The sequence below is a fragment of the Chiloscyllium plagiosum genome, unplaced genomic scaffold (genome assembly GCF_037043375.1).
Source record: "Chiloscyllium plagiosum isolate Xiang-an unplaced genomic scaffold, Cpla_swu_hap1 HiC_scaffold_34, whole genome shotgun sequence".
In the NCBI taxonomy this organism is placed as follows: Eukaryota; Metazoa; Chordata; class Chondrichthyes; order Orectolobiformes; family Hemiscylliidae; genus Chiloscyllium; species Chiloscyllium plagiosum.
In genome coordinates this window covers 35,462,334-35,477,840 of record NW_028270172.1, presented here as the reverse complement: position 1 = coordinate 35,477,840, position 15,507 = coordinate 35,462,334, and the positions used below count along the sequence as shown (strand labels likewise).

The 15,507-nt window shown below is 43.8% G+C and overlaps 1 protein-coding gene across 1 annotated transcript in view; it reads right to left on the bottom strand.

The window, feature by feature from the left end:
* tdp2b (tyrosyl-DNA phosphodiesterase 2b) overlaps window positions 1-14,034 on the bottom strand; it is a 41,465-nt gene extending 27,431 nt beyond the window's left edge. The window contains exons 1-3 of the mRNA XM_043719181.2: window positions 13,730-14,034; window positions 9,650-9,747; window positions 7,359-7,520 (exon numbers count right to left, since the gene is read on the bottom strand). Of these exons, the coding sequence (XP_043575116.2) occupies window positions 7,359-7,520; window positions 9,650-9,747; window positions 13,730-13,978 (509 nt within the window). The 5' untranslated portion in view covers window positions 13,979-14,034. The remainder of the gene's footprint in view (window positions 1-7,358; window positions 7,521-9,649; window positions 9,748-13,729) is intronic.
* Window positions 14,035-15,507: the final 1,473 nt, after the last annotated feature.

Sequence of the window (15,507 nt, the reverse complement as noted above, 5' to 3'; positions counted from 1 at the left end):
TACAGGTGGGAAAAGGGGCAAGTCAAACAGTGAGGAACTAGGCAGACAGCAAGGTAGGACCGACAAATTAAACTGCATTTATTTCAATGCAAGAGACCTAATAGGTAAGGCAGATGAACTGAGGACATGGTTGGGAACATGGGACTGGGATATCACAGCAAGTACAGAGACATGGCTCAGGGATGGACAGAACAGGCTGTTAATATTCCAAGGTATAGGTGTAATAGGAAGTATAGTAAGGGAGTCGGGAGAGGAGGGGGAGTTGCATTTTTGATTAGGGATAACATTATGAATGTACTTAGGGAGGAAATTCCTGAGATTACATCCAGGGAAGTTATTTGGGTATAACTGAGAAATAAGAAAGGGATGATCACCTAATTGGGGTTGTACTGTAGATACCCCGATATTCAGCAGTAAATTGAGAAACAGGTTTGAAAGTAGATCTCAGTTATCTGCAAAAGTAATGGGGTGGTTATGGTAGAGGATTTTAACTTTCCAAACATAGACTGGGACTGCCATAATGATAAGGACTTGAATGGAGAGGAATTTGTTAAGTGTGTAGAAGAAAATATGTGGACACACCTACTACAGAACACGCAAAACTTGACATATTCTTGGGAAACCAGGCAGAGCAGGTGGCTGAGGTGTCAGCGAGGGAGCATTTTGGGGCCAGTGTTCATAATTCTATTCGTATTAAATAGTGATAGAAAAGGGTAGACCCAATCTAAAAGTTAAAGGTTAAATTTAAGCAAGGTTAATTTTCACAGTATTACACAAAAACTTTGAAATGTTGATTGGGGACAGATAAAGGGATAGCTGTAAATGGGAAGACTTCAAAAAAGTGAGATAATGAGAATCCAGAGACAGTATGTTCCTGTTACAGGCGAAGGGCAAGGCTGGTAGAGGTAGGGAATGCTAAATGACTAGACAAATTGAGGTTTTGGTCAAGAATAAGGAAGAAGCATACATCATACATAGACAGCAGAGATCAAATGAATCTTTAGAAACGTATAAAGGCAGTTGGAGTATACTTAGGAGGGAAATCAGGAGGGCAAAAAGGGGACATGACATAGCTTGGGCAAATAAGGTTAAGGATCTTATAAATACATTAAGGTCAAAAGGATAACTAGCAAGAGAATAGATCCTTAAAGATCTGCAATGCCTCCTACATGCAGAACTGAAGGAGACAGGGAAGATACTAAATGAGAATTCTGCATCAGTGTTTACTGTGAAGAATGATATGGAGGATGTAGAACATGGGGAAATAAATAGCAACATCTTGAAAAATATCTATTATTACAGAGAAGGTGCTGGATGTCTTAAAAAGCATAAAAGGTGAATAAATCTCTGGGACCTGATCAGGTGTACCCTAGAATTCTATGGGAAGCTGGGGAAGTGATTGCTGGGCACCTTGCTGAGATATTTGTATCAATAGCCACAGGTGAGGTGCCAAAAAACTGGAGATTGGCTAATGTGGTGCCAATGGAAAGGTGGTGGTAAGGAAAAGCCAGGGAACTGCAAACCAATTAGCCTGAAATTGGTGGTGGGCAAGTTGTTGGAGGGAATCCAGAGGGATGGGATTTACATGCATTTCTGGTGCTGGAAAAGCACAGCAGTTCAGGCAGTATCCAAGGAGCAGTAAAATTGATGTTTCGGGCAAAAGCCTTTCATCAGGAATACAGGTAGAGTGCCTGAAGGGTGGAGAGATAAATGAGAGGAGGGTGGGGGTGGGGAGAAAGTAGCATAGAGTACAATAGGTGAGTGGAGGAGGGGATGAAGATGATAGGTCAGGGAGGAGGTGGAGTGGATAGGTGGAAAAGAAGATAGGCAGGTAGGACAAGTCATGGAGACAGTGTTGAGCTGGAAGTTTGGAACTGGAATGAGGTGGGGGAAGGGGAAATGAGGAAATTGTTGAAGTCCACATTGATGCCCTGGGGTTGAAGTGTTCCGAGGCGGAAGATGAGGCGTTCTTCCTCCAAGCGTCGGGTGGTGAGGGAGCGGCGGTGGAGGAGGCCCAGGACCTTCATATCCTCGGCAGAATGGGAGGGGGAGTTGAAATGTTGGGCCACAGGGCGGTGTGGTTGATTGGTGCGGGTGTCCCAGAGATGTTCCCTAAAGCGCTCTGCTAGGAGGCGTCCAGTCTCCCAAATGTAGAGGAGACCGCATCGGGAGCAAATGATATTGGTGGATGTGCAGGTAAAACTTTGATGGATGTGGAAGGCTCCTTTAAGGCCTTGGATGGAGGTGAGGGAGGAGGTGGGGGCGCAGGTTTTGCAATTCCTGCGGTGGCAGGGGAAGCTGGGTTGTATGGGGGCGTGGACCTGACCAGGTAGTCATGGAGGGAACGGTCTTTGCGGAAGATGGAAAGGGGTGGGGAGGGAAATATATCCCTGGTGGTCGGGTCCGTTTGGAGGTGGCGGAAATGTTGGCGGATGATTTGGTTTATGCGAAGGTTGGTAGGGTGGAAGGTGAGCACTAGGGTCGTTCTGTCCTTGTTACGGTTGGAGGAGTGGGGTCTGAGGGCGGAGGTGCGGGATGTGGATAAGATGCGTTGGAGGGTATCTTGAACCATGTGGGAAGGGAAATTGCGGTCTCTAAAGAAGGAGGCCATCTGGCGTGTTCTGTGGTGGAACTGGTCCTCCTGGGAGCAGATACAGCAGAGACGGAGGATTTGGGAATACGGGATGGCATTTTTGCAGGAGGTAGGGTGGGAAGAGGTGTAATCCAGGTAGCTGTGGGACTCAGTGGATTTGTAAAAAATGTCAGTGTCAAGTCGGTCGTCATTAATGGAGATGGAGGGGTCCAGGAAGGGGAGGGAGGTGTCAGAGATGGTCCAGGTAAATTTAAGGTCAGGGTGGAATGTGTTGGTGAAGTTGATGAATTCCTTAACCTCCTCACGGGAGCAAGAGGTGGCGCCAATGCAGTCATCGACCCCACCCCTCCAACCGTAACAAGGACAGAACGCCCCTTGTGCTCACCTTCCACCCTTCGCATAAACCAAATCATCCGCTGACATTTCCACCACCTCCAAACGGACCCAAACACCAGGGATATATTTCCATCCCCAACCCCTTTCCGCCTTCCTCAAAGATCGTTCCCTCCATGACTACCTGGTCAGGTCCACGCCCCCATACAACCCACCCTCCCGTCCTGGCACCTTCCCTTGCCACTGCAGGAATTGCAAAGCCTGCACCCACAATTCCATCCAAAGCCTTAAAGGAGCCTTCCACACCCAAAGTTTTACTTGCACATCCACTAATATCATTTATTGTATCCGTTGCTCCCGATGCGGTCTCCTCTACATTGGGGAGACTGGACGCCTCCTAGCAGAGCGCTTTAGGGAACATCTCTGGGACACCCACACCAATCAACCACACCGCCCCGTGGCCCAACATTTCAACTCCCCCTCCCACTCTGCCGAGAACACGAAGGTCCTGGGCCTCCTCCACCGCCGCTCCCTAACCACCCGACGCCTGGAGGAAGAACGCCTCATCTTCCGCCTCTGAACACTTCAATCCTAGGGCATCAATGTGGACTTCAACAGTTTCCTCATTTCCCCTTCCCCCACCTCACCCCAGTTCCAAACTTCCAGCTCAGCACTGTCCCCATGACTTGTCCTCCCTGCCTATCTTCTTTTCCACCTATCCGCTCCGCCCTCCTCCCTGACCTATCACCTTCATCCCCTCCCCCACTCACCTATTCTACTCTATGCTACTTTCTCCCCACCCTCCTCTCATTTATCTCTCCACCCTTCAGACACTCTACCGGTATTCCTGATGAAGGGCTTTTGCCCGAAACATCGATTTTACTGCTCCTCGGATGCTGCCTGAACTGCTGTGCTTTTCCAGCACCACTAATCCAGAATCTGGTTTCCAGCACCACTAATCCAGAATCTGGTTTCCAGCATCTGCAGTCATTGGTTTTACATGTATTTGGAAAGGCAAGATCTTATTAGGACAGTCAACACGGCGGTGTGTGGGAAATAGTGTCGCACAAACTTGCTTAAGTTTTTTGAAGTAGTAACAAAGATGATTGATGAGGGCAAAGCAGTGGACACAATCTATATGGACTTTAATAATGCATTCGACAAGGTTCTTCATGGTAGACTGATGAGCAAGGTTACATCACACAGATTAGAGGGCGAACTAGCTATTTGGAAACAGAACTGGCTCAAAAGGTAGCAGCTAAAGAGTGGTGGTGCAGGACTGTTTTTCAGACTGGAGGCTTGCGACTAGTATTGTGCCACAAGGATCAGTGCTATATCAACTGCTTTTCGTCATTTATATAAATGATTTGAATGTTAACGTAGGAGGTATGGTTTGTAAGTTTGCAGATGATACCAAAATTGGAGATGTAGTGGACAGCTAAGAACGTGACCTCAAAGTACAGTGGTATCTTGATCAGATAGGCCAATGGACAGAGGAGTGGTAGATGGAATTTAATTTAGATAAATGGGACATGCTGCATTTTGGAAGGGCAAGACTTATACACTTAACGGTAAGGTCTTAGGGAGTGTTGCTGAACAAATAGACCTTGACGTGCAAGCTCAGAGTTCCTTGAAAGTGGAGCCGCAGGTAGATAGGATAGTGAAGAAAGCGTTTAGTATGCTTTCGTTTATTGGTCAGAGCACTGAGTATAGGAGTTCGGAGATTATGCTGTGGCTGTACAGGACATTGGTTAGGTCAGTTTTGGAATACTCTGTGCAATTCTGGTCTCCCTTCTATAGGATGGATATTGTGAAACTTTAACAGGCTCAGAAAAGATTTACAAGGATATTGCCAGGATTGGAGTTGAAGCTATGGGGAAGGCTGAATAGGCTGGGGCTGTTTTCCCTGGAGTATTGAAAGCAGAGGTGTGACCTTATAAAGGTTCTTAAAATCATGAGGGGTATGGATAGCGTAAATAGCCAAGGTCTTTTCCCTGGGTTGGGAAGAGTCCAGAACTAAAGGACATAGGTTTAAGGGGAGAGGAAAAGATTTAAAAGGGACCTAAGGGACAACATTTTCACACAGAGGGGGTGAGTGTCTGGAATGAACTGCCAGAGGAAGTGGTGGAAGCTGGTACAGTTATAACATTTAAAAGGCATCTGGATGGGTACGTGAATAGGAACAGTTTAGAGGGAAATTATCCAAATGCTGGCATATAGGACTAGATTTATTTAGGATATATGGTCAGCATATAATGGTCGAACTGATCAACATGATGATCAGATGATTAAATAAGGTGGACAGTGAGAGCCTTTTTTCTCAGATGGTGATGGTTAATACGAAGGGACATGATTTAAAATTATGGGGTGATAGATATCTACAGATGTCAGAGGTAGGTTCTTTACTCAGAGTAGAAAGGGCTTGGAATGCCCTGGCCTGCAATAGTAGTAGACTCACCAACTTTAAGGGCATTTAAATGGTCATTGGATAAACATATAGATGACAATGGAATAGTGCAGGTGAGATGGGCTTCAGATTGGTTTCACAGGTCAGCGTGACATTGAGGGCCGAAGGGGCTGTACTGCATTGTAACGTTCTATGATTGAGAATTTTCTTTTAAATGAAACCACTATATATGCAGTGATAAAGTAGCAGTGCACATAAACACAGATGAAAGCTTTGCTATAAAACCTTGAACAGTCGTCTATTGAGAGACGAATTTATCCACAGGTTGGGTTGAGCAGCATAGCTTGGCACAAAGGTAGCAAATTGGGCGTACTGGGACAGTTTTCCCAAACAATGTATTCTTGAACCAATAATGAAATAAATCATAGAAAATGCTGGAAATCTAGCAGGTTTGGCAAAATCTATGAAGAAAAAGTAGAGTTAACATTGAGTTTGTTAGGACTCTTTTTCTGAACTCAGAGGGCAATGAAAAGGGATATACAGTTATGAAAACTTGAAATGGACAGGGAGGAAAAAGGTAGAAGAAAATGGATCAGGAATTGGAATTAAAATAACTTGAATTCCAAAGAGATAAAAGAACTTAGATAACATGAGTTGGCCATGAAATATCTGGGAGCAAAGGCAAAAAGGAGGTAATTGCTCAGAGCATTATTCTGATTCCAATGAGGGACCTAATTTGACTAAATAGCACCACCCTTAGTGCCTAAATTTACTAAGGGTAGATATAATATTATTTTACTTTATTTGAGAAGATAGCTGGATCGACAAATAAGCCAACACATGTTTGAACTTTAATGATAGCGTTTTGACAAGTACTAATATGACTTTCAGACCAGTTTGTCAGAAATACAAATGGCAGAATATGAAACTACCAAAGCGGAGGTATTCAAAGCTTATAAGCTTGCGCTTGAAACATGTCAAATGACATTTAGGACTACAAAACAAAAAGTGCGAGCAGAACAGTTGTAGAATTTACAAGGGAGAGAGAAAGGCTGTGGGTTCAGTGGTTTAGATGACTAAAACTAGAGATTTTTTTTCAGAATGTAAGGGAAATTAAGAACTTGCACAAATTCATAAACAGCATTCCTGCAATTTCAAACAAAAGATGATGAGCATCAAGTATTACGGATTAGAGAAGAAACAGTTCTGTCATTTACCTATGACATCTCAGGCAGACAGTTATAGGTGGGGAAACTTGAGGCATAAGAAATGTATCCTACTAGCCAGCTACAGCCCTTCACTTTTCTCCGCAATTTATCGTCTTGACAAAAAAAAATCACCTGTTGAAAGGAAAAGGACGAAGAAAAACCTCCTTCCTAGGCACTAAAAGGGCAAAGGAGAAAGTGAGGACTGCAGATGCTGGAGATCAGAATTGAAAAAGTGTAGTGCTGGAAAAGCACAGCAATTCAGGCAGCAGAGGAACAGGAGAATCAACATTTCAGGAAGCTCTTCCTGATGAAGGGCTTATGCCCGAACCATCAATTCTCCTGCCCTCGGATGCTGGCTGACCTGCTGTGCTTTTTCAACACGAATAGGGCAAAATCTCAACTAGTGAATGAAACACTGAGAACTGTATCTACTGCTTTGTTTCATTACCAAAGAATTGGAATGATTCAGAAGAAATCCAAAAGGAAACAGCTCAACATCTGTGATGGGAATTAAAGTCAGAACTGTTTCTGGCATTCTTTTTCTTCCTATTCACAGTATTATTGTCTTGTCTCATCTGAGTGTTTCTAAGTGTATGAATTTTAAGGGGTAGAGTTTACATTATAGATTTAAAATCGGCAATTCAGCTTTTATTCTTTTCCTGATAGTTTAAAAAGTTTCATTGCAATTAGTAGATTTTTTTCTTTTACATGGAAACAAAATCTTAAAGAAACTGTTGAAAGCATACAAAATGGACATTTTTATAAAGTTCTTTGACCATCTAACTGCCTTGTTTGTACTGATGTAGCATGTACTCACAGTGCTAGGCACGCACAAACTCCTCGTGCTCTTTCCTGCAAGTTTTCCAGATCAAGTCCATCTATGTTCCACGTTAATAATGAGATCCGACTTTCATCTACTTGTGGCTGTGCAGTACTTCCCTTGCTGGTCTGCTCATTGTCAGTGTTTGTCAAATCAATGCTATATTAAAAAGTGAATAGTCAAAGCAAGATCATCTGTAACTACATAACTGTCTTAACTGTTCTGGGCTAGTCACTTTAGTATTGCCAAAAGCGTTCAAAAAAAAAAAAACTTGTGCATGATCAAATACGGTCACAATGGCAAAAAAGAACACACAATGTATTTACATAACATCTTCAATATTGTCAAATGTCTCAAGGTGCTTTTCTGGAATGTGATGAAACATAGATTTATACCAACTAGCAGGGATATTGTGTTATCTGTTCTAACAAAGTTTGGTCAGAGATACATTTTAATTATTTTTCATGAAACTGTTTGGACATGCTATGTCTTGAAGCTGATTCTTCTGGTCCAGAGGTAGGGACACCACCACTATGACAAAAGACCCAAGAGTTACTTTTAAAAGATTTAAAATAAGCATCTTAAAAGATGATGAGTAAACAGGTAGAGAGATTTCACCTTAATATTCTGTGCTGCTATTGATGCTACATAGCAATAACAGGATATTGACAATAAGTATCATAGAAGAGCAATAAATTAACTGGGGCTTCTCAAATAGGCAAGTGAGGGTGGCCTAGTGATAATGCAGCTAACTATTATCTCAGAGGCTCAAACTAATGCCCTGGGAACACAAGTTCAAATACTACAACGGAAACTGGTGGAATTTAAATTGAATTTAATACTTATAGCTATGGAATGTTGACAACAAAAACGATCATCCATTTTCTTAAAAACCCATTCAGCTCACTAATGAATTTTAGAGGATATCTGCCATCCTTGCCCAACCTAGATTCCCAGTAATGTAACCGGTTCTTAACTACCCCCAAAACAGCATAGCATGCATTTCTGTTCATGAGCAAGTAAGGTTGAGGAATAAATACTAATCTTGCCAACTACACAGACACACCAGGACAGAATAAGAAATGCAGATTTCCAAACTTTCAATTTCTGCTTTTTTCTTCTTTTCATTTGGATGTTTACTTTTCTATACTCACTTATACAAGCAAAAAATAAAATCACTTTTGCACAGTGATTTAATTAACATTAATTACAAAACAGAGGATAATGTAACCCTAAAAGTAGAAACGCCAAAGGTTATTTTATAGGTTTATAATGAAACACAAAATTGCAGATTACGTATGATGTCATTGAAAATATCATTAACATCTTGCAAGCAGGCTAATAATGCATATGCTGCAAAATAAGTTACACTCAAAGACATGAGGGATTGCAACTTGCATGTCATCCTCATGTAATCAATTTATGGCATTCAAATTTTAATTAAACAAACAGCAAAAGTGACAATGTTAACCCTGACATTCTTTCCCTAATGTTGCTATTTACTTAAGTCTTGGTTCCTTTTCACACTACCTATTCCAGCTTTCATGGCTTCTACATCTTTGGCTACTCAGACAAGATGCAATTCCTTGATGTCTTCACAAATACCTCTACAACCTCTAGTACTGCATCTAAGTTAGTACATGGGACACTTCAGTGAATTTTTTTTTAGGTAAAGAAATTATCCTGTAAATTTCTTTAATTTTGCTATCTTCAATAAGAGGCACTCAATAGTTTTAGGATTAAACTATTAAGTAAATTAATTTACTATAAAAGGTTGCTAACAGTGCTTTCTTACAAACTCAATGACACTTTGCAACACGACCAAAAGTAAAATAAAAGTTTGCAATCCGAATACATTACTGCTGGCAGTGCTTGAGTTAACTCACAGGTGATTTCTTCCCTTTTATTTCAGTCAATAGTGCTCATCAATATTGCTCAAAAAATTCAAACTGGTCTTTTTTTTAAAATCGCAAAGAACACTAATACTGAAAATACACTCAAGAGCTAAATGACTTCCTTGATTTCTGCAGAAACCAAGCATATTTGAAAACTGGCTGCTGCAACAACTGAACTCTCAGTTTCAGCTTGAAAGTAACCGGTCCTCCCACTCAACCTTGCATACTCTTAATTCAAGCCCTTTTTAAAGTAACAGCTATTAGCTTACAAAAGCTTCTTACTGTCACAAATTATTTATAAATTTCAGAATAATTTCAGGCATGTGCAAAGGGATGTTTTCCAAAATGTGTCTGCATGTATATAAAGTTGCAATAAATGGAGTCCATACACACCATCCTTGGAAATCAGTATTTTCAATCATATGTGAAGTAGACTCCATTGTAGAGGAAGATGGCTGAACAGCTGTTTCAAAATAGGAGTTGACAGCTCTCTGTAAATAATCAGAAAATGAAAAAAAAACAAACAAACAATCTTTGGTCACATTTTTTTAAAAAAGTTAAACCTTGATGCTATTTAACTCTGATAATTGGAGAGTCAGGAATTATACTTTTAGAAGCAACAATTTGTTTTACATTAGCTGATCTGTTTTTGTGCCCTTCCCCATCCTCAAACTATTCACTGGTATTGCATAATTGTTAATAAAATACAACCTTTGCCATTATGACATCGATTGTGGGCATTGTTGTGGAGTGAGTCAGACAGCAACTTATGACGAGAACATTAAAATAAGATTTGCTTTCCCAAAATGCAGCACCTCACATTTATCTGAATTAAACTCCATCTGCCACTTCTCAGCCCCTTGGCCCATATCCTGTTGTAATCGGAGGTAACCTTCTTCACTGTCCACTACACCTCCAATTTTGGTGTCACCTGCAAACTTACTAATTATACCTCTTGTGCTCACATCTAAATCATTTATATAAAATGATGAAAAGTAGTGGACCCAGCACCGATCCTTGTGGCATTCCACTGGTCACAGGCCTCCAGTCTGAAAAACAACCCTCCACCATCACCCTCAGTCTTCTACCTCTGAGCCAGTTCTGTATCCAAATGGCTAGTTCTCCCTGTATTCCATGAGATCTAACCTTGGTAATCAGTCTCCCAAGGGGAACCTTGTCGAACGCCTTACTGAAGTCCATATAGATCACATCTACTGCTCTGCCCTCATCAATCTTCTTTGTTACTTCTTCAAAAAACTCAATCAAGTTTGTGAGACATGATTTCCCATGCACAAAGCCATGTTGACTATCCCTAATCAGTCCTTGCCTTTCCAAATACATGTACATCCTGTCCTTCAGGATTCCCTCCAACAACTTGCCCACCACCGACATCAGGCTCACTGGTCTATATTCCCTGCCTTGTTCTTACCACCTTTCTTAAACAGTGGCCAACCTCCAGTCTTCCGGCACCTCACCTCTGACTATCGCTGATGCTGAGATATCTCAGCAAGAGGCCCAGCAATCACTTCCCTAGCTTCCCACAGAGTAAATGCAGGCTTGTCTGGACCTTGAGAGAAAGCAAAATTTGAAGAAAGAAAATGATCCTATCAAAGCATTTAAGCTTTTTTTTGCCCATCCACTCTGATGTCTTACTAAAAATGATGCTGCATTTAACAGAGATGGAGATAATGAAACAAATAGTAGAGTTTCATATTTGAGGTATTGCCAATAACACTTAAAATCCCTTTGGCAGGAAGACTGAAACAGTAAGACAATATGTCAAAAGGCATAGGTAAAGAGAGACTTCATTTGTATAGATTTGTGTCTTCAGGGCATCCCATTGTCCTTTACAATCAACAAAATACTTTTGAAGAGTCAAAATTGTAATGTAGGTAATATTGGTAACACTGCACAAATCATAAGTACCTGCTTGCACTGATCGTCCACTTACAGTGCCAAATCAATTCACACTAAATTGCAGTACAAATTTCTTTCAAATGTCCACATTCCTCTTCCCCAAGATAACTTCTTGCTATACTTCATTTGTGAATCAACTCCAGATCAAATGTTGAGTTATTCTAATGCAAGGAGTCTTGCAAGTAACGCAGTTGAGGGCATTAATTAATTCATGGGGATGTGATATTATTACCATTACAGTTATATAATTGAGGAAGGAACAAGACGTAACTCAATATTCAAGGGTACAGAGTCTTAAAGCAGGTGGTGTAAAAAAGATAGTATCTCAATATTGAACAAGGAGTCAATTATTGGAGTGATGAACAATGATACCTTAGAAGGCTCCTCAAATGAGACCATATGGGTAAAACTTAAAATTTTTACTTCCCACACCTCCGCCCTTGAACCCACCTCTCCCAACGCAACAAGGACACAATCCCCTGGTCTTCACTTTCTACCCCACCAACCTCCGCATACATTGCATCATAATCCACCACCTACAAACAGACCTCACCATTAGGGTGATATTTCCCTCCCCACCCCTATCAGCGTTCCGGAGAGACCATTCCCTCCACGATTCCCTTGTCAGATCCACACCCCTCCACCAGCTGTCACCTCACTCCCAGCACCTTCCCCTGCCACTGCAGGAAGTACAAAACCTGCACCCTCACCTCGGTCCAAGACCCCAAAGGATCGTTCCACGCCCAACACAAATTTACCTGTACCTCCACAAATGTCATCTACTGTATCCGTTGCACCCGATGTGGTCTCCTCTACATCAGGCAGACGCCAACGTGCAGATCGTTTCCGAGAACATCTCTGGGACACCCGCACCAACCAACCCCACCACCCAGTGACTGAACACTTCAATTCCCCCTCCCACTCCACCAAGGATATGCTGGTGCTGGGCCTCCTCCATCACCAAACCCTAACCACCCGAGGCCTGGAGGAAAAATGTCCCAACTTCCACCTTGGGACCCTGCAACCACACGGGATTAACATGGATTTCAGCAGTTTCCCCTCCTGCACCTTATCCCAGTCCCAAGCCTCCAACTCAGCACCGGCCTCGACCTGTCCATCGTCTTTCCCATCTGTCCACTCCTCCCTCCTCTCCAATCTATCACTTTCATCTACCTATTGCATTCCCAGCTACCTCCCTCCCAGCCCCACCCCACCCCCTCCCATTTATCTCTCAGCCCCCAGCTCACAAGCCTGATTGCTGATGAAGGGCTTATGCCCAAAACCTTGATTCTACTGCTCCTCAGATGCTGCCTGACCTGCTGTGCTTTTCCAGCATCACACTCCAATTCCAATCTCTAGGTTCTGCAGTCCTCACTTTCTCCCTTATTAGTCAAGGCACTGAATAAAACAGCAAGGTGGTTACGATGGAGCTGTATATAACTTTAGTTGAGCCACAGCTCAAATGCTGTGTGTAATGCTGGTTGCCACACTATAAGAACAATGTGATTGTATTACAAAGGATGCAGAGGAGATTAACTGGAAGGATGCCTGGGCTGGAGCGATCAACTATGAAGAAAGACTAGATAGGCCAAGGTTGTCTTCCTTACAGAAAGCTGATGGAATGAGGCTGATGCAGGTGTACAAAGTTCTGGGGGGCATAGATGGAATCTTTTCCCTGTGGGAAAGGGGTCCATAAAAAGGGACAGTTTCAAAGTAGATGGCATTTGAAAACAAAATGTGCGTTGTGTGTATCCTGAATTCTCTGCCTAAAAAGGGTGATAGAGATAGGAACCTTCAAAAGATACTTAAGAACTATTCAGTTAAAAATTACACACCAGGTTATAGCCCAACAGGTTTAATTGGAAGCAAACTAGTTTTCGGAGTGTCGCTCCTTCATTGACTTCCACCTGATGAAGGAGCGTCGCTCCGAAAGCTAGTGCTTCCAATTAAACCTGTGTGATGTTTAACTTTGTACACCCCAGTCCAACACCGGCATCTCCAAATCATAAGAACTATTCAGATGAGCTCGACACGTCAGGACTTTGGGCCAAGTGCTGGCAAATGGGACTAGAATTCATGTATGTTTGATGACTGGTGGGACACAATGGGACGGAAGGCCTCTCTTGGCGCTGTAAAAATGTTATGACCATGACATTCACTAAACCGGAGTTGAAATAATCGTCTATCCTCATTGCCTAGAAACGGAACAAAAGGAATAATGCGCTAATCAAATAATCGGTTTCAATGATGTCGAAGAAAGAACAAACACTGTCCAGGACTCAGGGAAAACTCTTTAAAAATGGTACCCCGGGGTTTTTGACAACGTTCCCCGATGAAGCTGTCAGGCTGAACTTCAGCTGAAAGTTGAAGAACTGATTCAACCAATAAATACAACTCTGCCCACAGCCTGATCACAGACAAAAACACAGCGTCGTACTCCCCGTACAACTAAACAAATAGATCACTTCCAAAAGCCTCATTTCTTGCCACGACTACGGCATTTTGAAAGCGACTATCATGAGAAGGTCGCCGACAATTTCTGCTCAGCCAACCTACTTCTAAAAGCCAGTCATTTTCCGCCAGGTAACACTGAGCTACGGCCTCATCCGTACCGGTCACAACAGCAAACTCATCGCAAAGACCCCCGCGGTATCGGCGCCTCGCTGCTTCTTCTTCTTCCTCCTCCTCCTCCTCCTCCTCCTCAGGCTGGGATATAGGAGCGGCTCCATCACTCGGCTCTTCATGCTGGGGACCCTGTTGTTCCGGGTCGCTCAAACGAGCTCTCTTCCTCTGGGGCTCACCCATACCAGCAGCAGCTCCACGCGCACCACCATCAAGTCAACGGTTAATAGCGCGTGCCACAGCCGAACGTCTGCTGCACCTGGAAACTATCATTCTATCTTCAGCCCCGCCCCCTCCTCGACCCGCCAGTCCATCACATCAGCCCCGCCCCCTCCTCGACCCGCCAATCCACCGCCTCAGCCCCGCCCCCTCCTCGACCCGCCAATCCACCGCCTCAGCCCCGCCCCCTCCTCGACCCGCAAATCCTCCAAATCAGCCTCGCCCCCTCCCCGACCCGCCAATCCACCGCCTCAGCCCCGCCCCCTCCTCGACCCGCCAATCCACCGCCTCAGCCCCGCCCCCTCCTCGACCCGCCAATCCACCGCCTCAGCCCCGCCCCCTCCTCGACCCGCCAGTCCATCGCCTCAGCCCCGCCCCCTCCTCGACCCGCCAGTCCTCGCCTCAGCCCCGCCACCTCCTCGACCCGCCAATCCACCGCCTCAGCCCCGCCCCCTCCTCGACCCGCCAGTCCATCGCCTCAGCCCCGCCCCCTCCTCGACCCCGCCAATCCAACGCCTCAGCCCCGCCCCTTCCTCGACCCGCCAGTCCACCGCCTCAGCCCCGCCCCCTCCCCGACCCAAACTTTAAAACCAGCGCAAAATGTAATTTTGTGTCGGGTCACTGGATCTGAAACGTTTACTCTGATTTCTCTCCATAGATGTTGCCAGACCTGCTAAGTTTCCCCAGCAATTTCTGTTTTTGTTCCTGATTTCCCGTATCCGCAGTTCTTTCAGTTGCTTGCAATGTGTAACGTTGCAACTTCTGTTTCATGACACCACTCAAGTTAAGAATTAAGAGTCCAATGCCTAAAGAAACTGAACTTTTAAAGTTTAGTTCTGCCCTTGGCCACAAGAGGAGTTGATTTCAAATAAATAAATCTTTGATTAAAGCAGCTTAAATTATTAAGAGCACATCAGCATGACACAGTCACAGAGGTTTACAGCCTTTTGGCCCAACTTGTCCATTCCACTCATGTTTCACAATTAATCTCGTCCCATTTGCCTGCATTTGGTCCATATCCCTACATACCACGCACCTGTCCAAATGTTTCTTAAATGACAAAATCATACTCGCCTCCACCACTACCTCTGCAGCCTGTACCAGACACTCACCACCCTGTGTATGAAAAAAATTGCCTTTCTGGACCCTTTTGTATCTCTCCCCTCTCACCTTAAACCTACACCCTCTACTTTTAGACTCCCCTACCATGGAGAAAAACTGTTGGCTTATCTACCTTCTCTATGGCTCTCACGATTTTACAGACCTCCATAATGTCACCCCATAGTCTCCTATGCTCCAGCGAAAAAGGTCCCAGCCTATCGATCCTCTATTAACTCAAACCCTCCGTTCCTGGCAACATCTTAGTAAATCTCTTATGAAAGCTCTCCATCTTAATTCTATCCTTCGGATAACAGGGAGACTAGAACTAGACACAGTTATCCAGAAGAGGTCTCACCAACATCCTGTACAACCTCAAAATAATGTCCCAACTC